The 23124-nt window shown below is 50.9% G+C and overlaps 9 protein-coding genes across 9 annotated transcripts; 3 read left to right on the forward strand and 6 right to left on the reverse strand.

Moving 5' to 3' along the window:
• Positions 1 to 20: 20 nt before the first annotated feature.
• N0V89_001819 (uncharacterized protein) lies at positions 21 to 1082 on the reverse strand (the record flags this gene model as incomplete). Its single annotated transcript, XM_056210630.1, has 1 exon — positions 21 to 1082. The coding sequence occupies one exon, from the start codon at positions 1080 to 1082 to the stop codon at positions 21 to 23; it is 1062 nt and encodes a 353-aa protein (XP_056074103.1).
• A 449-nt stretch (positions 1083 to 1531) lies between these two features.
• On the reverse strand, positions 1532 to 2299 carry N0V89_001820 (uncharacterized protein; the record flags this gene model as incomplete). The annotated part of the gene is made up of 1 exon (XM_056210631.1): positions 1532 to 2299. One exon carries the CDS (start codon positions 2297 to 2299, stop codon positions 1532 to 1534), a length of 768 nt encoding a protein of 255 aa, XP_056074104.1.
• A 311-nt stretch (positions 2300 to 2610) lies between these two features.
• N0V89_001821 (uncharacterized protein) lies at positions 2611 to 5122 on the forward strand (the record flags this gene model as incomplete). The annotated part of the gene is made up of 6 exons (XM_056210632.1): positions 2611 to 2652; positions 2817 to 3210; positions 3260 to 3624; positions 3850 to 4123; positions 4168 to 4581; positions 4638 to 5122. 6 exons carry the CDS (start codon positions 2611 to 2613, stop codon positions 5120 to 5122), a joined length of 1974 nt encoding a protein of 657 aa, XP_056074105.1.
• A 502-nt stretch (positions 5123 to 5624) lies between these two features.
• N0V89_001822 (uncharacterized protein) lies at positions 5625 to 6831 on the reverse strand (the record flags this gene model as incomplete). The annotated part of the gene is made up of 2 exons (XM_056210633.1): positions 5625 to 6556; positions 6621 to 6831. The coding sequence occupies 2 exons, from the start codon at positions 6829 to 6831 to the stop codon at positions 5625 to 5627; spliced, it is 1143 nt and encodes a 380-aa protein (XP_056074106.1).
• A 1926-nt stretch (positions 6832 to 8757) lies between these two features.
• On the forward strand, positions 8758 to 10433 carry N0V89_001823 (uncharacterized protein; the record flags this gene model as incomplete). Its single annotated transcript, XM_056210634.1, has 2 exons — positions 8758 to 8765; positions 8825 to 10433. 2 exons carry the CDS (start codon positions 8758 to 8760, stop codon positions 10431 to 10433), a joined length of 1617 nt encoding a protein of 538 aa, XP_056074107.1.
• Positions 10434 to 10496: 63 nt separating this feature from the next.
• On the reverse strand, positions 10497 to 12204 carry N0V89_001824 (uncharacterized protein; the record flags this gene model as incomplete). Its single annotated transcript, XM_056210635.1, has 4 exons — positions 10497 to 11113; positions 11160 to 11599; positions 11649 to 11899; positions 11953 to 12204. The coding sequence occupies 4 exons, from the start codon at positions 12202 to 12204 to the stop codon at positions 10497 to 10499; spliced, it is 1560 nt and encodes a 519-aa protein (XP_056074108.1).
• Positions 12205 to 13959: 1755 nt separating this feature from the next.
• On the reverse strand, positions 13960 to 15043 carry N0V89_001825 (uncharacterized protein; the record flags this gene model as incomplete). Its single annotated transcript, XM_056210636.1, has 2 exons — positions 13960 to 14927; positions 14980 to 15043. 2 exons carry the CDS (start codon positions 15041 to 15043, stop codon positions 13960 to 13962), a joined length of 1032 nt encoding a protein of 343 aa, XP_056074109.1.
• A 939-nt stretch (positions 15044 to 15982) lies between these two features.
• Positions 15983 to 17899, reverse strand: N0V89_001826 (uncharacterized protein; the record flags this gene model as incomplete). Its single annotated transcript, XM_056210637.1, has 4 exons — positions 15983 to 17243; positions 17292 to 17677; positions 17724 to 17823; positions 17877 to 17899. 4 exons carry the CDS (start codon positions 17897 to 17899, stop codon positions 15983 to 15985), a joined length of 1770 nt encoding a protein of 589 aa, XP_056074110.1.
• A 592-nt stretch (positions 17900 to 18491) lies between these two features.
• Positions 18492 to 20613, forward strand: N0V89_001827 (uncharacterized protein; the record flags this gene model as incomplete). The annotated part of the gene is made up of 2 exons (XM_056210638.1): positions 18492 to 18535; positions 18588 to 20613. The coding sequence occupies 2 exons, from the start codon at positions 18492 to 18494 to the stop codon at positions 20611 to 20613; spliced, it is 2070 nt and encodes a 689-aa protein (XP_056074111.1).
• Between the last annotated feature and the right edge of the window lie 2511 nt (positions 20614 to 23124).

Raw genomic sequence — 23124 nt, forward strand, 5'->3', positions numbered from 1 at the left:
TTTGTTCATTGGTTATCAACCTAGATTTTCTCCCGAATCTCTGTATCATTCACTAGCCACTGGTCCCCCACCCTGAACCCATGTGGGAACGGATCTGTCGAGTCCAACACCGACGTCCTGTGGCCGGTAATCCATGCTCTGCCTCTGACCCTGGGCAGAACAGCATCATACTTGCCAACTTTGGTCGTCCCTCGAACCTCACATACAAATTCCGTCCCAATAATACTCCTATGCTTAAACGTTTCTCCCTCCTTCAATTCCCCTCTAGCATGCGAAACAGCCATTCGAGCGGATGTACCAGTGCCACATGGACTCCTGTCGAATCGTCCAGGTGATACAACAACCGTGTTTCTCGCAGTTTTGACCCCCGTCGCTTCGGTCTTCAAAGCTTCCGTCCACTGAAGAACGGTTACGCCACGGATGTCAGAGTTCTCCGGATGTACAGGCTTGATCGAATTTGCCACCGCGCTCTTGATCAGTTCTCCGATACGGACTAAATCCGGCCCATGCCGATGCTCAATTGCCAAACCAACAGAAGCCGCGTCTACCAGAACGTAGTGCATGCCTCCCCACGCGATATCCACAGTCACAACACCTAACCCAGTAACATTGACTTTGTGATCCAATGCGTAGACAAAGGCGGGAACGTTGTCAAACGCCACGTTCTTGACCTTGCCATTCTCGCACTCCGCCGTGATCCCAATCAACACCGCAGGGACTTCTAGCGTCAGCTCCGTGACAGGCTCCTTCATTTCCAACATGCCAGTTTCCAACAGCACAGTCGCAGTGCAGATTGTGTTCGCCCCAGACATAGGTGGATACTCGTCGCTCTCTAGAGTGAGAAATGCCGCATCCGCCTTTGGATTGCAGGGTGCGAGAATGAGGTTCATACACTGTGCGGATCGGCCTCGGGGCTCCTGCATGAGCATGAGGCGAGTGGAGTCGGCCTGGTCGCGGAAGTAGCACAGCTTCTCGTACATTGTCTTGCAGTGGACGGGATCGAGGACACCGCCGATGATGACGTCGCCTACTTCGCCTTCCGCGTGGACGCCGACGATAGAGATGCTCCGTATGTTTGGCATGATGGGTAGATTGGGTCCAGGTCTGAGGTGTCTTGAGGAACGGAATGTTCAATATCCTTGATAGATTCTGTATTGTCGCGTAGAACAGGGAGGGAACAGATTTGGATCCCTGTAAGCGCCTTCAGGGCTCGCAAGGAGACATATATACTATGCGTAGGGATTTCTAGTAGTCAAGCACTGCAAGTGACGACCGGTTACCTCAAGCCGAGACCTAATTTTGTGCTAAATACCGGAAGAACGAACCGCTAGCCCTAGTTTTTTAGTAGCCGGCACTCGTTACAACTGATGTTCTCCGAAGAGTATTTCCGTAAAAAAGCCACCGTGAGTGTTTCCACATGTATAGCTGCTCGATCCGAAAGAGGGCACAATCTCAGACTCTGAGCGAACCGTTGGTTGCGCGAGCAGTCTTTTGCTCTAATACAGGTGTTCCGTCATTTCTCACACTTCCATTAAAGAAATACCATGCCGCCGTTGACATTGACAACACTGCCGGAAGTCCAACTCGTTTTCTCATCGCATAAGAAGGAAACAACATGCGCCACTTCATGCGGTTCTGCCACCCTCGGTGCAGCCGGCGTTCTTTGAACCTCGGGCTCCCACACTTCCCTATAAGCCTCATCCTCATAGGCTTTCTTCCATAAGTCCGTATTTACTGGTCCTGGTTCAACGCAGTTGATCGTGGCATTGTACTTGTGCCCCAACTCCGTAGCGAGGCTTCTCGTCGCAGTCTCCAGAGCCCCCTTGCATGTCGAGTAAACAGAGCAATTGGCGTGGCCTGAGCGCGCATAGATAGACGAGATGTTGACGATGCGCGGCGCAGGCCCAAAGTGCGGTATTGCCGCCTTGATAAGGAACAGCGGGAACCGGAAGTTGACGAGAGTGAGCTCTTCGAACTTTTCCTCCGTGGTGTCGAGCAGCGAGAAATCACCACCGGTAGCTGCGTTGTTTACGATAATGTCGACCTTTGACCACTTCTCTACTGCTGCTTGCACGATGGCTGCTGGGGCGGAGCGGTCCGTGCCTTCTGCGCGCACAGCAAGACTTTGGACGCCATGTTTCTCAATTTCCGAGCACACACTTCGCGCTTCGGCTTCAGAGTTGACGTAGGTTACAAGGACATTGGCACCCTTCGATGCAAGATCTAGAGCGATGGCCTTTCCTATCCCCCTCGATCCACCAGTGACAATAGCGTTCTTCTCCTTAAGTGGTTGAGACATGGACACAGACTGGGCGTACGTGTATTGCTTTGAGGAAACAGGTTATGAATAATTCGCTTGGAAAAATTGTGATGATGCTAAAGTTGCTCTTGTTGTTATGGCGAGTGCAGTGCAGGTGAAGGGATCGGGAGAGCATCCGATGGTGGGTACCCCGCACGTGCCCGCTATCGGAAGACGGTCCCGACCACGTTGATCCCCTGTTAACCCACCTTCCACTGTCGCACCCTTGAAAAACACAAAAGTGGAGATCTTCACCTCGTCTACTCGGAAAGCCATCACCTAAATTTCTGTATTACACCCGGTATATCGGAATGTCTACTGCTGCTGCCGGTCCTGCCAACGACGCGAACCGCGTCAAGAAACGTCAACGTGTGTCGAACGCGCAAGTACCCATTTCTCGACAAACGTGTGGGTCAAGTGTCATGCTAACGCCAACAGCAGATGCAATTTTTGCAGACGACAGAAAATTAGGTGTTCGGAGTCGCAGCCCTGCAATCACTGTGCAAGGCGAAACCAGCCCTGCATCTTCCCTGAGAAGCCTCAGCAGGTCTTGATCTCCAAGGAAACCCTCGAAAGACTTCAGAGGGAGGCTGCTAGAGCTGGGAGCAACCCGGAAGCCTCATCCGCCAGAGAGAACTCGGACTCGACGTGGACAGCGATCCCAACCGAGGGTCATGCTACTAGACACGATAGCACACTGATTGCTCGCTATCATCAAGGTGAGCCTACCGTCGAGAACGAGGGTTCATCGACAACACCTACTTCGCAGTTAGACATCGATCAGCCACCTGAATCCAGATATGGCTCTCGCGCTGTTAGTGTGCTTGACGAGAGTGATCGCAATCAACCCATCATCAACCCTCTAGTCTCTGGTCAATCTTCATATGCTGCGGTAAATACAGGGCAAGCACGTGAGTGAATCGCCATTACGGAGGATACAACGTACTGACATGCATATAGTTCTTCTTGGTAGCTCGTCGAATTGGTCGTTCGGTCGAAGAGCCCTCGCGCTGGTTCACAACGCGGTCTTCGCAAGCCCACTAGTGGAATCGGATCTCCACTATGATGGCTCAACCTACGACCTTGGATGGGATGGACGTCGAACCGCGCTGAACGTTACACTGCCAGCGTTACCAACTGTAGATCACGCCTTATTCCTCATCAATACAGTGAAGTTTCACTGTGGGCAATTGTTTCACGTCTTTGACAACGAGATCTTTATGCGCCATTTCAACGCATTCCACGCAAAAGGGGCAGACGCTAGCGCATGCCCTGAGCTATGGTACATTCATTACCTGATAGTACTTGCTATTGGAAAATCACTCGTTGGACGAATAAGGCAGACTTTGAAACCATCCGGTGGAGATTTATTTGTTCGAGCAATGCAGATGTTGCCAGATCAAATTTTCCTGTGGAGGGACCCGGTACAGAGCACCGAGATCCTGTGCTGTGCAGCACTATATTTGCAATGTCTTGACATGCGCATCGTGGCGTATAACGTAGTAAGAACGAGTGTGGCTTGGACGATATTCTCTAACTAACTATATCAGATTGGTCAAGCGATGCGCACCGCCATAGCCTTTGGCTTCCATACTGACATGCCCCTGCACCAGCATTCACCCAATATTATCGAGCGATGTCGCCAGATATGGTGGACAGTGTATATTCTAGACTCACACATGTCCGCTTTGATGGGCGTACCGAGGACGATAAACGAGCGGGACATCAGCACCCAACTCCCTAGATTCAACCACTCAGCTTATAGGACTCGCGCTCTGCACATACACATCCAACTCGCCAACATTGAAGGATCTATACAGCAAAGTATGCTTCCATATTATTCCTCCACGACCTATGCTGACTTGTAGAAGCCGTATATAGCAGAGAAGGACGGACGGGGATCAATTTTCTCAACAGTATCAAGAACGCACTCAAAGCATTGGCTGCTATCAACGACGAGCGAACTTCCAGCTTTCCACTAGGGCTGGACGATTCCGAAAATGGCATATCGAGACTGTCTGCTCATCTCCATCTTTTCCACCATCATGTAGGCAAGATCCATTCTTCGCGACCCGAGCCATTGCTAACTGTCACAACCAACCAGTGTATAATATTAAATACCAAACCATTGCTGTTCAGCTTCCTACAAAAGCGAGTGGAAGCCTTGCGACCGATTCGCATCCCTTCTTCTGGAGGAGTTCGATCATTACTACGGGTCTGTGTTGGCTCGGCTCGACAAACAACCAAGATTCTCGCTGCTTTGCAGAGTCAAACTCTGATCGGTAAGTATTTTTGAGGAACAGAGGCAACGATGATGAAGCTTGCTAATGGCTTGCAGACACCTTTGTGCCTTTCGATCTGGAATCGACTTGGTCTGCAGCATTGGTGCTTTTGATCGCATCAGTCGTCGATCCTTCCCTTGTGCACGATACTGCGTCATCGCTGAAAATCACTTTCGATGTGCTCAACGACATGTCCGCAGTAGGCAACAGCGTGGCAACTTCTCGGCGTGCGGAGCTGGAACGATTGAAGCACACGCTGAAGGCGCTGGAAAACATGGGCCAGCAAGCGCCAATACACACCTCTCCGCCAGCGGCCGCATCGGACGAGCCTTTGGCAATGGCAACGATGAATCCGAATCACCCTGGTACAGTCAGGTCGGGATACTCTGACATTGAGTACATGTCAGCGCATAGCTGGGATATGGAAGATGTTCTGAACAGCGCACAACTGGAGGCTGTCGCTGAATCAATGAACTTGAATGGGCTGGACTGGGGTTGGGCGGCGAGCGCGCTGGATCAACTCGATCCTTCTCTGCTGTAACAACCACGTCAAAACAGACATTTACACGCTAAGAATACCAAGAGCCTCACGTCAACGATATTCTACACATTGCATGTTCATGGTACCCAATTCTATGCGATGACGTAATGCTAGCTAAGAATAGCATATGAAGGCGCTTCCTTTGTTCGACTTATGTATTTCGACCCCGAATGACATTCCGGTAGTCTGCGAAAAGCTACACCCTTTGCGGCGTAGTTTTCAGAAAGTTGTGATAGGGATATTGAAGGCTATGAATCCGCTCTTCCACTGAGATAAGACCATGAGAAATTGACCAACGCCGGAATATAGTATTATCTTCCGTGAAGCCTGCCTCTGGAGTGCAGAGTATAAGGCATGGTCACCTGCAGTCCTCTGCGTACCATGCGCAAATATATCCGACAACCCGATCTTGCACCCATGTGAACGTTGTGTCTTGTCACTCATTATGACTCGAGCCTTCCAGCACACTCAACGCAGGGATTCCCGGTAGGCGTTGATCACATCAACGATGAGACAGAGGTAAAGAATGCTCCCGAGCCACCTTCCCATTTCCAGGGACAAGCGGTGTCATCTCATAACCAGCTGAGCCGGGCTCCAGATACGCTTTTTCCCGTGCCCTCGGCACCTCGCGCATCCCATGAATCTCAAAAGCCAAGACGAGCCTGCAGATAAGCGTACCGGTGAAGATGAGACCAACCATCCAGATTGCGCTCCACATCGGGACAAACAGAATAGTCGAGAGGACAATAATACCGTATATCACATCGGCCCAGATGCAGAGCTTGATCAGCCAGTTGAGGAGCTGATAGACGGAGCTATTCTGGAGCTTGATGGCGTCATTGGGATCGATATCCGTGGCGAAGGCACAAGGCGTGATTTCATTGTGGAGTAGCGAGCCCAACGTGGTTGCGTTCCGTGACTTCGTCGAAGCAGAATCATCCCTTGGAGCCCGGCACCAATGTATTTGAAGCATGCCCAAACCGTGTATGGGGATCCCAAGGAACACCCAGAGCAGCGGAGCAAAGGCCTCGAGCGTTCCACCATATTGCCCCAGTTGCGTGCTGATCAGTACGGTGGCATAGAAGGTGAGGCGGTAGAATTGGTAGACCACGTTTCCAGCGGCAAGCATGACAGCGAAGTATTCGACGAAGGAAACAATGGCGTTCAACCAGGGTCGTTCCGAGAGCCATGTCGGCCAGAAAGGCTCCGGCTTCTCGACGAGAAAGGACTCCATGCCTGTGGTTTCGTAGTCAAGAGCTGGGCATGGCGATCCGATTGTTAGGAATAGCGCTAGAATGGGTCTGCGCGTAGCAAGGACGGCGAGATCACTGAATTTAGGGCCGATCATCTGCAGCACGCCAGGAAGCAGACCAAGCATGACAGCGACGGTGCCGAACTCAGATTTAGTGACCTCATCGGTGTTATCCAGTATGCCTAGTGGGCGTATAGCGTTAGCGAGATTGGCAACCCAAGATCATATGCGCGTTGATCAACGTACAGTTCACGAGGTCGGTTGCCTTAGAATTCTTGGGTTCTAGGTTGAGGCTCTCGTATTGAGCCAAACATCCATTCTCTCCGGGATCCTGGATGATTTTCCATTTTGAAAAGGTGTCGAAGTCTACTTGCCATAGGTTGTTGCTATATGCGTATGTCGACGAGGCAAGCGCCAGGAAGAGAAGAAGTCGTTGTGTTGGAGCTAGAGACGGCATGTTGGTCGCAGCGAAGCTATTGTTCCGACGTAATTCGATTGCAACTCGAGGGAAACCAAGTTTAAAGACATCCAGAGCGCTAAGCAGCCACGCAGCCACTTTATCGCATGACGCTAGATATAGCACAACTCGGTGCTAGTCTTCGTGGGGGCCAAGTACGTGTTATGAGTCTTAGGATGTCGCAGGATCCTTGCCGACAGGAGATCAGTTCATATGTAATCATGGGTACGAGGCGCAATTTGTTTCTTTGGACGAGAGCTCTGGGCACATCTGTGGCTGAGACATCTCAGGTTGTAGATATAGCGCAGCAACCCTATGCTAGCAAAATATGTATGCAACCAGGGATGCAATTTGCGTCTTGTCTAATCGAGCAAGCTGTCGCGTGCAGCTACGAGATACCGATGACCAAACCGCAAGTCTTCATGAGATTGCGTAACCTTCGAAGAGCAGAAAATTTAGAGAACGCGCTAATGGAAAGCGAGTGGTTTCGCTTAGTGCGGGTATGCGGGAACGCTTACACCAGAGTGAAAAGGGAAAATGGGGCGGAAATTGCTTACATATTACGGCAGCTTTAACCCAATTGAGCTACAAAAGAAACTTCTTGACGAGCACACCGTTTGGCATGTACGCAATGCGGATCCTCAGTACGCGCAAGATATCCTCACTCGCCCAATAACACAAATTCGCTAAGATACGCCCGTTTTCAGCAGAATCGTCGCGAATCAAATCATGTCTTCTCCGAGACCATTCGGTATAACCACTTCGTCCGTGGTCATGATCCCTCCTTCGATATGATTGAGTTTATCTTGCGACTGCCGTCTGTTTCGCCCAGCGAAAACTTGCTGAGGTGTCCGTATATCAAATACGCAACATGTAATCCGGTTCGAAGCCTTAGTGCTCTTCTCCTTGAAAAGGCAGTTGTTCTCAGTGAGGGAAGTTGATTAAGCTTCCGACAGAAATAGAGCGCATAGCTTATCGAGCTCCTTCTTGCGTTTCCAAGCGACTTAGTCTTTTGCACTTCTAGGAAGATCCACGGGCGTGACGGCAGGTAAAGCAGTGGATGTGACCACAGCCACATCCAAGGCAACCTGAACGGTGATGTTGAAGCCCTACAGAGCTACGCTTGTGTTCCCAATGTGCAGGAGTCCACCGCGGGCACTTTTGCGCCTGTGCAGGCAGTGCAATGAGTTGGGAGTTGAATATGGCCGTATACGTAGGGGCAAGTCCCATCCGGAATAAGCAACATTCTCGTCAGTAAGAATACCAAGAACCTCGCAATGTGCTGGGAGACAACATTCAGCTTACTGAGGTGTCTTTTGTTCGGATGAATCCGACACAGGCTGGATCTGTGAGCCGGAAAACCTAAAACAGCTTAGTTCACGAACCACTAACCTCGGCAATAAATCCGGACTAGATATCCGGATTCATCCCGCGTCCTTAGATCATGGATGCTTCGCCTACATTATGGAAATCCAAAAGGAGCCATGAATCCGGAGGCATCGAAGAAGCGGAGCATCACCATCATCACGGGGGAGCCACCACAGAAGCGCAAGGTGACGCGAGCATGCGATGTCTGTAAAGCGAAAAAGGCCAAGTGCTCCGGCACTCGACCATGCGACAGCTGTGCGCAGAAACAGTTAACCTGCTTATATGAATCACGGTACTCGCGTGGAAGACCTCCAACACCTCCATCGGGCGGACCATCGAGATCCATGTCATGTGTCGACATGACCACAGATACTTCTCCGACTCATCAAGCTGAACCAGCACCGCAGGTATTAGAGTTACCCCAGATCCAGGAAGTACCTTCTCGAGCATCACCGGAACTAGAGGTTTCCGGACAATATGCGGATTCGACGTCAGGGCTTTCGTTCCTTCATCGAGCCTGGCAACGACTCTCCAGTCATCAAGTCGGGCAGCCCGTTGATGGAACAGTGGGAAACATGCATGAGCACCAACTGCTGATTTCCGCTGGCGACAAGCCGTTCCACAGGCTCGGGAACGTGCAAATACCACCACTGCCTAAGTCTCTTGAGCTGGCCGCGATGTATTTCGACGTTTGCATTGCTACGTATAGAATGTTACATCGACCGACAGTCGAACGTTGGCTGAAGAAGGTTGTAGAGAACGCGAGCAACTCGAGCGACCTTTCGCATGGCATCACGCGCCCACAGGCAGCCATAGTCTTGGCTATTCTCGCATTCGCTAGTTTCCATGAGGCCAAAGTCAACAGCAGTGTCAACTCGCCAAAAGACATTGAATTGTCGCTTTGCCGCGCAGACGAGTTGTTTTGCGAGTCTGTACATCTCGTCGATGCCGAAACAGGTTATCCCCAACTGGAGTCTGCCCAAGCCCGCCTCATACAAGTCTTATACATGCTTTCATCCTCACGAATGAACCAAGCCTGGTATGCCTTCGGTCACACGGTCCTCATCATCTCGGCCTTGGGCTTGCATCGCCGGAAAAATCGCCGAAAGAAGAATCAGCCGCAAGACTACGTCGAAGAGCAGTGTCGAAAAAGAACCTTTTGGGTGGCGTATACTCTCGACAAGTATCTTGGTGTCGTTTTTGGACGCCCGCGACACTATCACGACGAAGACATTGATCAAGACCTGCCTGACTCTATCAACGACGAAGACATGACATCTGTCGGCCCTTCTGAGGTTGGAACTGACGATTGTCATATCAACGCCTTAATTCATCATGCAATGCTTGCGCGGATCGCTGAGCGAGTTTCACGCGAAGTCTACTCGATCAAACAGATACCGGAGCAAGAGCGCATTACGTCTGCGCATAGACTGAGTTCTGAACTGCAAAAGTGGAAAGCGCAACTGCCGCCAATCCTTGGAGTCGTAAATCCCTCCAGTCTCATCCCGTCCTTCCGACGACAAGCAATCGCTCTGAAAATCTCATATTACCACGCTGTGATGCTCGTCCATCGACCGTTCTTGCTAAAGAATATTAACCGGCATTCCCAAGAAATTCGCGCACTAGCTGAACAAGGCATCGACGAATGCATCGTGGCTGCCCAATCTGTGCTCGAGATAGTAGATCGAATGGCACGCGACGGCAAACTCTTCCATGCTTTTTGGTGGACTCACTATGTCTCCTTCTGTGCGCTTGTGGTCGTATACGTTTGGGCTATACAGCGCAAGAACAACGATGAAGACGCGGTTCAGCGCTACCCAGGCATCTTTGATCGTGCCGAGAGATGCTTGAATCACCTCGCTCAAGCTACCGCAACAAATTCCCCGTCACGTCGTTACAGTATCATTCTTCGGGAGCTACGCGCTGAGGCCAAGAAGAAGTTCGGCCGGTACCTCCCGACGAACGTGAGCTCCGATGAGTTTGTCGAGCAAGGCTCACATGAAGGCCTTGCAATGCCCATAATTCAGCCTACAAGCGCGATATCCGGTCATGAGGACAGTTTGTTCGAGAGTCCTAGCGATGCTACCACTTCTCACATACCCGATTTTCTCGATGACTGGCAAACAACTGATTGGCTTGATTTGGATTCCTCCGCCTTTGGTCCATTCCCGGCGCTCGAGACCGAATCGGTTGACTGGATGCAGGAGGCCGCTCAGCATACTCCGCTCTCTTAGATAGGCATACATGAGGATTCAATTGGTTCTTTGCCTGCTATCCATCTAAGACCACTAAACCTCCTAAAGCACATACTTGAACAATGGGGACTTGTCGCCCATGTCCATCAACTGCTGGTCCGTGTATTTTGCACGAACTTCGTCCTCGCCAATGCTCTCTTTCCTGTGGTTGCCCCACTTGTAAGACAGCTCGAGTAGGAAAGCAACTATGAACATGCTTGCTCCAAATGCTAGAGAAAGTCCAAAGCCAGTATAGTACGTTGGCTTCTCTGAGTCGAGGTACATATAAGACCCAATAACGCCACCTATATTACCAACGCATATGTTGAATGCAACACCGATCGAACGTCGCGACGATGGTGCAAGGTTGTTCGCAGCCCAAGATGACGCAGCAGGCTGAATGGGATAAATACCCATGCAGGTCAAGATGATACCGAATATTGCGGGGCCGATATGTCCTCCGAGGTCTCCGTGGAAAGAGATGATTATGGAGTACCCGATGAATATTAGAGACAATGGCATTGCAACGAAAGGTAGTCGCCAAAAGAATCGATCGGATAGCCGTGCGAAAAATATCGAGCTGATGGCGCCTGCGACGTAAGGTGGAACACTCATCAACTGCGCATTGGTATTGCTGAACCCCATCGACTTGGTGATAGTTGGCAGAGTAAACTTCGTTCCTGCTGCTATTAGTCAAGCAACTTGTACAGGAGGATGTCAACCGACCGTAGGAGCAAGCCGAGGTACCAAGCAGTATGTACGCTTGCAAGTACAACCGCCAGTTGCATACAACCATCTTTAGGTCTCTCCAGCGAAAACTGGACCCTTCCTCTTGAAACTTTCCACCGTCTTTGATGAATCTCTGGAGCTCTAAAAAGCGGATTTCGTCCTGGTCGAGCCAACGCCCGCTCAGAGCTGGGGAATCCACCAAGAGGAAGAAGCAACTGACACCGAGCAAAACAGTTGCGATTCCCTCGAGCAAGAAAATCCATCGCCAGCCCTCGTATCCACCGACCCCGTCCATATTGGCGATCGCGGCAGCGAGTAGTCCACTGAAAGCTCCAGACAGAGCCGATGCGCAGTAGAAGTATGATATGCGTGTCGCAAGATCTTTCGGCATGTACCACGCCGAGCAAAGATATATCGCACCGGGGAAGAAACCGGCCCTATCACACGTCAACCAAAAAAGCACGATCTGCGCACCACGGAACTTACTCGAAAACACCAAGTAGAATGCGAGTCACTAGAAGCCCAGCAAAATTCTGTACCACGCCCATCATTGTCATGATGACACCCCAGATTGTAATCAGAATACCAAGGTACACTGATGGGCGCTTAAACTTCTTGAGAAGCATGTTCGATGGAACTTCAAGTAAGACGTAGGGCACGAAGAACACGGATAGGACTATGTTCCATTGAACACCGCTGAGGCCGAGATCTTCGACTAAGCCTTCGATTTTTGCGTTCTATGGATAGTTCGTCAGTATCACATAAAGCCTCTAGGGGAACCGCAACCTACGCCAATATTTGCGCGATCAATGTGCGAGATGAGGTATAATATCGCGAGCATTGGCACTAATCGCACGTCGACCTTGTGAATGACCTTCTTCCGCCGTTGCTCCGAGAAGCCGGTGTAGAACGCTGCATCTTCCTCACTTAACCCCAAGACGTTGAAATTGTCAATCTGGACAATCTGCGCTGGTTTTGTCTCATCAATTGAATTGCGTTTCTCGTCCAACTGGATTTCGCTTTTCTCCTGATTGAGGGACATGGCGATAAGGGGAAAGGTCCGACAGGTAGAACTGCTCGCGACCTAAGCAGATCAGGAAGAGGATTTGGTAATGACCGCGCGCGACATGGAATGCACACTGCGTCGATATATATACACCTTAGGGAACAGAATGCGGGGTAGCGCAATTGCGCTATGCGGGGAGCAATGCACAATTCTGGGGATGAGTTATTCCGAGCACACCATTTTGCGCTCAACATCTGCATCTTTCTGCGCATATCGTGCGTTGGACGTTCATATTCGGCAAAGGAACGACGCTGCCTATCAGCTGACCTGTGGTCGGAGAAGAATCCGACCAATCAGGCGGATATCCGGAACCTCAACGGCATCAAGAGACTCCACCTTTCGGAAATCCTGAGCGGCAGTGTAGGGACGCTGCGTTTATTCGCTGTAGGAGACGGTTTTCCGATTGTTGCGAGATGTTACGAACCGCTGTACAAATATCATGATGACCCCCCTGCGGCAGTTTCGCTGTGCCGACCTAGACATTATCAACCCTTTCTTCAGCATCACATGGGCTTAGTCAACAACTGTGCGTGGAACACGTTGTCTTTGGCATCATGAACACCGCGAGCAATCTGAAGAGTGAACGTCTATCCAAATGGAATGGGCGATAAGGGCTTATGTGCGTAGACATCCGTGCTATGAATCCTTGCGCGCGTTCAAAAGTGTTCCATCCTAGCACCACCACTCAACACTAAACTCTTGTCAATTCACTTCATTTTCTACGGCCTCTCCTACCTAAGGCACATGCAAACAAGCCGGGAAAGTGAATCGCACATTCCGTTGTAAACTCAACGGCCCAAACTATGGGCGACCTTTGCATAGTGCACGAACCCCTCTCAAGCTATATACCTATCTACAGCCCACCCATATTAGTATCAAGCCGCCCTCCATGACTGAAATGCCTTTGGAAATGTCCACCAGACATCTCCATGACAACACCTTCCTGACTGCTTCTCCCGTTGCAAAAAAAAAAAACCCCCCCCCCACAAGCTTTTCCTCTTATCTGTGCTTCTGAAACAAAATTTCGTTTTGTGCACAATCAAATACTTCGCTTCTTTTCTGTGAAATGCAGGTAGTAAGTGCTAAGGCGAAATTAATTACCTGATCGTTGCTATTTCTTTTCTTCTATGGATGGACCACTTGAAGTACGGATAGTGTCAATATGGGATGAAGAGCTTGGAGTCTCGAAGAGACAGCGACGTAAAAATGGCGCTGCTGAGATGAGATAAGAGCTTTTCGGCCATAGAGTGATTAATATAGACAGCTTCGTTCCGAAATCGGCACTCGAATCAATTTATCATTGACTATGATAAGACAAACCGGTTATCACACCACAAATGGATATAAACCACCCGGATTGCTCTTGCTACGGTGCTTTCCCGTCACAAACATCATAGACAAGAGTTTCGGAAAAGGAGGGAGGACTTTGTTAAGTACTATATGTAAGGTGTCAAACGAGCGTTATGCGTGGATTGTATAGCACCAAAAAAGGGAAGAAGAATCGCTCTCGTACTGGGTATTGGAAAACATTGCAAGATCATCCACCGTAATTCTGGTTATTAATCCTTGGGCAGGAGTTCGTGATGCAACGGTGAAAAGTATAGATGTTTCAAGGACGAACAAAAAGATCGCTGATCATTCCGTCGCGTGATGGTCGATTCGGTAGTTTTTGGCACCCGCCTTTTAGTCGATAGTATCGGCGCTCATCGGCGCTCATTTTCACCAAGTGGTCTAAACCCCTGGGGTGTGAGTCGGAACGTTGCCACCAAGGCCATCAGAGTTCGGAGCAGCCGCGGGAGTCGTAGTCGTTCCGCTGGTGGCTGTGTTCGTCGCACCAGTGGTTGCCCCAGTGGTTTCGCCAGTGTGACCAGATGCGGGAACGCCATAATCATTCGTCGGACGATGCTTCTCGTTGACCGCAACATCGTTGTCATAATCCCTAATGTGGAGTCCCAACCGCGACGGCTCGATATTGCGATGTCCCCAGATCAACAGCGCGCCGAACACAGGCTTAGCAAGCAAGTCAAGGATGCCGTAAAAGACTGCTTCAGAGTCCGGCGCGATGATATTGCCGCCTTCGCAGACGCCCCAAGCGATGGGGTAGCAGAGCCAGAGAACCGAGGTGAGGGCGCCGCAGAAGAGGAAGGCCCTGCCGACGTCTTTCCCGTAGCGGTTTGCGTTGCGGCGGGATTCCCAGCCGAGATGGTACAGGATGTAGAAGAGGGCGAAGCAGCCGAAGGTGAAGAAGCCCCATTTGTACCGGGATACGACGAGCGCGCCGACAAGACCCGTGATGATCATGACCCAGTCGGCGAAGATCACAAACATGATGGTCGGCCAGGGCATGCCCGCGGTTAACATCAGGTCCATCAAGAGTAGAGGTGTGGTGATGAACCAATCGATATATCTGACGTAGAAGATCTCGCGGAATGTGCCCCTAACCTTGGAATCAGAGCGGAAGAACTCGACCTGGATCGGGGTGAAGCCGAGGTTGGAGCCCATTGTGAAGTATGCGATGGCGGCAGTGAAGACGACGGCAGACGTGATGTAGTGGAAGATACGGGTGTGGCGTGGCCTGCGAAGCGCAAGACCCATGAAGGCAAAACCAGCGACTGTCATCACGGCGCATACCGCGAAGTACCAGTCTGAACCTCTGGTGGTGATGCCAATGTCCGCTGTGGCGCCATTGACAGTGTTACCTAAGGGTGTGAGTTATGGTTCCGAATAGCAGCGAATCTGATCAAGACTCACCATTCAGACGCAACGCATTGTTGCGGCGTTCGAGCTCGAGGCCTCGTTCTCCTAAAAGACCCATTTTCGTAAATTTGTTGCACTCCTTCGATTTTTCGAGTAGTGAGAGTATAAACAACTGATTGTGACGATGATATGCTCGGGACGCCGACGAGGTGCCATAACACATGATATATGCCCACTGGTCAGACTATCAAGGTATGACGAAAGCAAAACGCTTATGCAGAAAGCTTATTTCGATAGCATCATCCTTACCAGCAGTAATGTTGCTAGATCACAGCACGTTTTCCGATCCCCACCGCCAGATATACCAGGGTAAGAGGGAAACCACAGTATCGGAACGATGGCCCTTACCTAACGAGAAATAATCAACCTCATCGACAGCTCATGGTCTCCACTTATACCCTGGCACATCTTCCGTGTTCAAACGCCATTTCCCGTGGTGATATTAAAGTTGGCTTGCATTTTCTGCTCGCCTTCCAGCCTTGAGCGTGCGGAAATGCTCTAGATACTAGCGCCGATGATATCAACACTCATTCACACCATGCCGCGAACAATGCACTAGCGGGAAGTAGCTTAGCGACCGCAATTCGCCGAAAGCTTACTTCCAATTGACGTCGATCTTCTGAGCTTGGTTTTACATCACTCCGCGAATAAAGGGTAGGCTGCTAACGTGTGATTGGAACCCCTCTTGTTGATGGCAGCCTCGTTCAACGGATCTGGCATACCGCGGCCGATCGCACGTTAATCCCCGCTTTCGCGCTAGTGATGCGTCTCGACCATCGTGGCTGACAAGTGCTAGTGAGAGCATCTGCCGGTATACTGACTCCGCAGTTGCCATGTGATGCGTGTGCTTGGGTATGATCTGATAATGGAACTACTATGGTATCTCGAGTAACATCCATGTCTCAAAAGGATATGCAAGGGATTGACACAACGTGCATGCAATGCAACTGAACCCCGCAGTCTAGTGAATGCTTGGGTATCATTTGTCTAGAGAGATTCAACGGTTGAGAGTCTTCCAAGCTACACCGAGACGCCTCCATCGTGGCACAGTAGCCCTACCCGCTTTGACAGCATACCCTTTTTGTCGCAGAACTCTACCGATCTCCATGTAGCTCTCTACAGCGACTCTAATAGGTCCGCGAGCTTCGGCTGGAAGTTCTTCGATGGCGCCCCGAGCTTCCTCGTATAGCGCGAAAGCCTTGTCAAGAAGTTTCGAACGCAATTCCTCGACTCCAGCGCCTTCTGGGCTTTGAAGTATGGAGTCGTATGTTTTTCCAGCCCCCTTCAACCATGTAATGGGTAGGTAGACACGTCCAATCTTAGCGTCTACAGAGATATCGCGGGCAATGTTGACATATTGAAGTGCTATTCCCATACGATTGCCAGATTGAATGATTCGACGTTGGTCCTTCAATGACAGCGATGTGGAATAGATGTGAAATATGAGCTCATTACACATCTGTGCAACGGTTCCAGCAACTCTTTGCGCATAGACTTGGAGGTCGGCTTCAGTCTGTATCGGAGGTGCGCTATTGAAGGCAAGATCCATATCGAAGCCGCGCAGAAGGTCTTGCAGAGGTTGACGTGATAGTCTAGAGCATGGTAACTGAAGCAAGGCGGATCGCGTATCCCGGGGGAAATTGTCTACAACGTACGGTTCGATCGAACTGTCGGACTCGTCCTCGTTACTGTAGGCCATGTCGAGAAAGCGGTGTAGTTTGGCGATCCACATCTTTGCATCCTCGGCAGAAGATGCATTATCGACAAGGTCGTCGGCGACGCGACAGAATGAATACAATAGCATCAAATCTGACCGAAGTTGCCCCTGGAACGTTGATGAAGCAAGATAGAAACTCCGACTTTTCCGCTTCAAGCGAACTACAGCCTCCTGCAACCCAATCAGACGCGCTTCGTCGTAGGCGGAGGTAGGTGTAAAAAGCGCTTTAATGAGAACGATCGGTGAAGGGAGCACTGCTGCACTGGGGAAGAGCTTTGGAAACGTATACAAGATGGCCAAAGCATTGTCGAATGCGAGTTGCCCGAAGACGATCAGGGTGTTGGTCAACAGGAAGAACAGTGCTTCCTCGATCTCGAGGCCATCCCACAGATGCAAACCATATTTTGTGCCGGAGTTAATGACCCAAGTGCCTCGTTTTAGGGCCAAAGTGTCGACAATCCAAAGATAGATCGTCGGTAGCGCGATCGGTAGGACAGTGTTGGACAAAGGTAATCCTAAGATGAATTGATATGCAAGACTCCTGTGTCACAATGAGCTTCAATCCAAATGTTATGCAGTGTCATATTACCAGAGAAGTAAGAGAAACGGAGCAGCCCAAATGAGTATTAGACCGGTGTACGTGCCTACACCATTGTCGACAACCTGATGCCAACCCCAGCCGATGGTGACAGCTAATACAAGTTGCCCAAGGCGTTTATACCACCGCCATTGCTGGTTGCATGGGCCTAGCGGTTGGGAACTCTGTCGTTCTACACGAAGATACAAGGGTTGAAAGGTTGGTCTGCTCAAGATAATATACAACAACGAGGAGTTATACGTTTGGATGACGAAGAAGAAGACTTCCTCTAGGGGAATGTCAAACAGTTTCGGTCCCACAATGACATGACTAGGGTAACTCCAGATGCCGGTTTGGATGAGGTATGAATCCCATGGTATAGTGGAGAGAACTGCGATCTGTTTCCGTGAGAGAAAGTTACAATGCGTACTCGTATGTACGTACCGTTACCAGAAAAGCGACTTTGTAGACGTCCAATCGCGTGAACAATGGCCGATAGAACAGAGTGAGCAAGATTGCAGGCGGTATAGTGTATTTGACATGGCTACACAACTGCGGTCAGTAGCAACAAATTTTCCAATTGTGAGCCCCACGTACACGAGTGCATAGTCAAAACCCATAGTCAGCCGTAGATCGCTCTTTCACATACACCCGCTTATCAACGGTCACGGCGCGTCAAGCACGTCGATAGATGGGCACCAAACGCGGGGTACGGTGCTAGAGGACAGCGTTCGGACGGCAGCAGATGGAAAAGACGCCATTGTGATGTCTGGGGTGTGGTCAAGGAGGGAATGACGCGCCGGTCGTGGATATGCTAGCGGATGGGGCGTCGTCCAGATGCGGCTTAGGGCGGCTCATTAAGCTCCAACATGTCGTCATGGAAAAATAGCGCCGATCACTCCCAGATACAGACACAACAAGATGGCAACGTTGGGGCAGCCCGGGCAGCATCATGCCATGTTGCTGTCATCTGTGCTTGCAGCTTCCGATGAACCCGGTACCTGACGAGCGCGTGTCACGTTCCCGTCACCTCAGTGATCGGATGACGAAGACGGCAAACACCCACCCAGTTTCACATGTGCTTCGCCTGGAGCAGGTCCGAGGATGAGATTTGAGCCAAGGGCACTCCTCCACCTGGGTGCTCGAACGACATACGCCAAACATCGTCCGTCGTTGCTGCCACTCAATGCGGCGAAGTCCTGGAGCTTCACCATGTCCAAGAATGGACGCGAGAAGAAGCAATATGCAACTCATCCGTTAGTACTTTAGGCACCCGACTAGTTACTCCCGTCGCTGATTGTTCTGTAGCTATCTGGCTGGCAACTTTGCGCCGGTGACCACCACTTCAGGTCCACGACCCGTTGAGTACTCCGGCAATGTTCCAGATGAACTCCAAGGGGGCATGTACGTGCGGAATGGTGGCAATCCCATCTCTAATTCGGATCTTGGACGAGAGGCCCATTGGTTTGATGGCGATGGCATGCTCACGGGTGTTTGGTTTGATCGCGCTGCAGCCGGTACGAAGAAACCTACGCCACGCTTTGTCAATCAATACATCTTGACCGACCTGTGCCTATCGACGTTTGAGAATGCAACGCTTCGGACGCCCATTACACCAAGTATTGCGACCTTGGTGAACCCGGTAGCGCGTTTGTTTGTCATTGTCTGGAGTATATTCCGAACCGCCATCTTGGTACTGTTATCGCATCTTCCCGGCTCTGCCCAAAGTATCAAGAGGATCAGTGTCGCCAATACAAGTATTTTGTATCACGACGGACGGGCGCTGGCGACCTGCGAGAGCGGGCCTCCTATACGTGTCCATCTTCCAGGGCTCGAGACTGTCGGCTGGTACGACGGAAATCGGACAGAAGGTGAACCTATGCAAGAGCAGAAAGACGACGGTCCTGGTTTCGGTGGTACCGGTTTGAATAGCTGGATGCGCGAGTGGACCACTGGACACCCAAAAGTCGACCCTGCGACTGGCGAAATGATGCTGTTTCACTGCAATTTCCTTCCGCCCTTTGTCCATTATTCTGTCCTGCCCCGAGAGCAATCGCAATCCTCACCAGAACGACTAGCGCATGAAAAGCTGCTGAACGCGCCAGTGCCAGGCTGCTCGGGCGGTAAGATGATGCACGATTTCGGTGTTTCGCAGCGTCATACCGTTATTCTGGACTTACCACTCAGCCTTTCTCCATTTAACATGATGAAGAATAAGCCTGTGGTCGCGTACGAGCCCGAGAAACCAGCACGATTTGGAGTTTTCCCCCGACAAGATCCTTCAGCAGTCCGCTGGTTTGAGACTAGTGGTTGCTGCATTTTCCACACAGCTAATACTTGGGATGAGGCGGATAGTGCAGGTCATACGGTTGCGGTCAATATGCTGGCTTGTCGCTTGACATCCGCATCACTAGTCTTCAGTGCAGGAAACCTCACACCACCACCGCATCCGAATCATAAGGAACCACAGGACAGGAAGCGCATGTCATTCTTCGCAAAGTACGATGAAGACGATAATGTGAAGGATCTGGAGAAGGAAACGAGTACCGAACATACTGCTCTGCTTTCGCAAGATCATCTGGCAAGATACGGCCCACCTACGCCACCCATCTCAGAAGACGACGAAGAGCAGTGTCGCCTCTATTACTACCGCTTTGACGTCTCGAACACCGCATCCAACAATATCACGGATCAATACGCACTGTCAAGCATTCCTTTTGAGTTCCCTACTGTGGCCCCGCACGTTGAGATGTCCTCCGCTCGCTACATCTACGGCTGCAGCACGTCCAACGCTTCTTTTGGCGCCGCCCTAGGAAAAGCGACAAAGATCGATGTAATCGTCAAAATGAACGTCGACGCCTTGCTCGCGCGTGCCAAGGCCGCGCCTCCAGAAAGTGTAACAGGTTGTGTGGACACGCGTTCCGTACAGGAAGTAATCCTCTCGAAAGACCTCCGAGACCCAATCCAAGCTTTTAAACTCCCGCCGCATCACTTTGCGCAAGAAGCGCGCTTTGTACCTCGGCAATCCGCCGCCAGCGAGGACGACGGCTTTCTTCTCTTTTATGTGTTCGACGAGGCGCAGCTCGACGCGTTTGGCGAGTGCAAGCCTGATGCGACCAGTGATCTCTGGGTACTCGACGCGCGGGATATGCGGAGTGTGATCTGCAAGATACACTTGCCGACGAGGGTGCCGTACGGTCTTCACGGGAACTGGTTCAGCGAGGAGCAAATACAGAAACAGAGGGCTGTGGAGACAGTGAGAAGCATGCCAGTAGAGGGCAAACAGACGACATGGAAGAGAGCGAAGGAACGCTTGATTGGTGCTCTAGGGTAGTAGGCTACGCTTGAGATTTTGGAGTTTGGCATTGTCGCGTAGCTGGCTGTCTGATCTGAGGCATTTTCCATTTATACCCTTGAATGTATTGCATAATGTTATCGACCATTTTCTGCCTAATAGTGGTCATGGGTTGAGGCTTGCAGTCTTGCGTGTTCTTGTGATCTGACTTTAAGACAGATATTGCTTATGCTTCACTTTGTTACTTCTTTGCTAAAGAAGACCAGTGTAAAACCCGAGGTCAGAAGACAGTCACTCTAGACTACACAGTGCCGACACGAAAAGGTGAAGTGATAGGTCGCAGCTTTGAATAGGTACTATAGCTTGAGTTACCCCACGATAGGTGATAATGTATATATAGCTAGTCTCAATCTCAAAAGGACAGGTGAATTTTAGGAGAATTTGACGCTGAGTGGTTTATATGGCCATTGTGCTACCAATTCTGTCAAAACGACACCATCCATCAAGGCAGTCATGGCGGCACCAATCACGGTGGAGCTAATCGTCAATTTTGAATCAATTGCCAGCCCTCAGCAGAAACCTGCACCACGGTCGATGCCAACAGAACCAGGCCAATAGATGTCCGGAGAGTTGGAAGTGGCAAAGCAAGTGATTCAGAGAGTACCTAGGTACCTAATGCCTTGATTTTGTTGAAGTAGTAGCACTGGGGCGTTGTTGAAAGCTGGCGATTACGGCTTCCGCTAAGAGCTACAGGCCATTTTGCAGATAAAAGCTTGGATGAGTCGACTTCCCCGCTTGCTCTACAACCATCCAAGCTCGTTAGAAAACTTAAGAATGTTTCTTCTTCCAAGATAGATTCAAAAACGGCGCGAAAACAGCCGTATTTTCAAGGAGATGGAGTCGCGCGAAGCTGAGAGGCGGCAGAAGCGGCAGAAGCGGGACCTGGCTCAAGACCTCCCTCTCACCCTATACGACCCGCAGCGCACCATGGACCCGCTTATAGCCACACAGGTCTACAACAATCGCTTCTGCCCCCTGACTCGGCTGCCGGAGGAGCTCCTCCTGCGTATATTCGATTTCTTGTGCTACGATGTCGTTGCGCTACAATGTCTCCGGATAGTCTCGAGGATATTCCTTCGTCTTCTCAACAGCCAGTCGGTCGTTTGGAGAGATGCGCAGTATCGTGATTGTCCACGCTCTATCAGAGGTGAAAATTTCCATCTTTACAATGTCGAAGAGCTACAATTTCGACGCCTTCTACAGGGGGATGGCCGGTGCGACAACTGAAGGCGCTGGAACGATGCTCATGGGCATCAACTCTTCGATGACTGCAAATTTCAACAGAATCGCCGCAGGAGCCACAATGGTGCGAATGATTGCTTGCTTTAGCGCAGGCTCCACTGCTATGGCTGCGACAGTCTCCACGACATTTGCCAATTTTCCTCCGCCTACCAGCAGTCACGGGGGTACCAACCGGACCGACGGTGTCTAGGCCAGCAGGGCACGGTACAGTTATGTGATCATGTTCAGATCACTTGGGCCAGCATTAGAGCCCATATCGACGATTGGTGGCAGCAGCAGCGCGGACGGGGAGATTCAATGTTGGCACACATGCCTCGACAGCTTCAACATTGAGTGTCACAATGCCAGCCACGACACGCGCTGCACGGCCTCGTGGGCGCCTACCTGGCCACGAGCCCGTCTCGGCACCAGCACCTTGGACTCGGACATTGTGGTTCTCAATCTAGAGTGGATACCCCATAGCCGCATCGACGCGCTCGCTCTCATCGCGGACGGCCGAATACCCGCGCCCGAGCTGAGGGCGCTGTTCCAAAGGCTTCGAAGTCTAGGGCCAGCCGATACATTATGCCGTCCGTGCCGTCCGGGCGCTCTACCCGAAATGGCGTTTTTCAGCCCATCGTCCCGTATGGGACCCTTTATTTACTATAAGACGGGAGAGGATGATAAGATAGGCCCTCCGCCAGCATCGTTCCCGCCGCTTCCATCAGATTCATGGACACCACGGCGTCATCGCCATGGAAGAGGAAAAAACGGCAAGAAGCTACACATCGTGCCTCACTATCCAACGGACGCTGACAGTACCGTCATCTCCTCGCAGTGTCTCATAGTCAGCTACGAGAAAGATATCATGATCTGTAAGACGACGGCTATGACGGATCCTGCTGTCAAGATCGTCCCCACCGACCATTGGCTCCACACCATGGACACCCAAACATATCCTCACCCACAGGCAAACCATATCAGGCCCTAGTGCAGGGACGTGGTCTGCACCAATTAATACCGGAGGCGAAAGGATTATTACGTATGCTCTACTTGGCGCTCTGCCGACGAGCTGCACTGTACAACGTATCCACTTGCGTCTTCGGACTGCGCTCTTGAAATTAATACAGCGAGAGAATTACTCAGCGAGGTAGTAGACGAAAGAGAAGTACTCAGCGAGTTAGCCAAAAGACAGATAATTAGCCTGCTAGACAAGAGGCGATCTAATTAATGTCCAGACAGGCATCCAGCGGTTACTAGACGACACTT

Source organism: Didymosphaeria variabile, assembly GCF_027946475.1.
Source record: "Didymosphaeria variabile strain IMI 356815 chromosome Unknown scaffold_2, whole genome shotgun sequence".
In the NCBI taxonomy this organism is placed as follows: domain Eukaryota; kingdom Fungi; phylum Ascomycota; class Dothideomycetes; order Pleosporales; family Didymosphaeriaceae; genus Didymosphaeria; species Didymosphaeria variabile.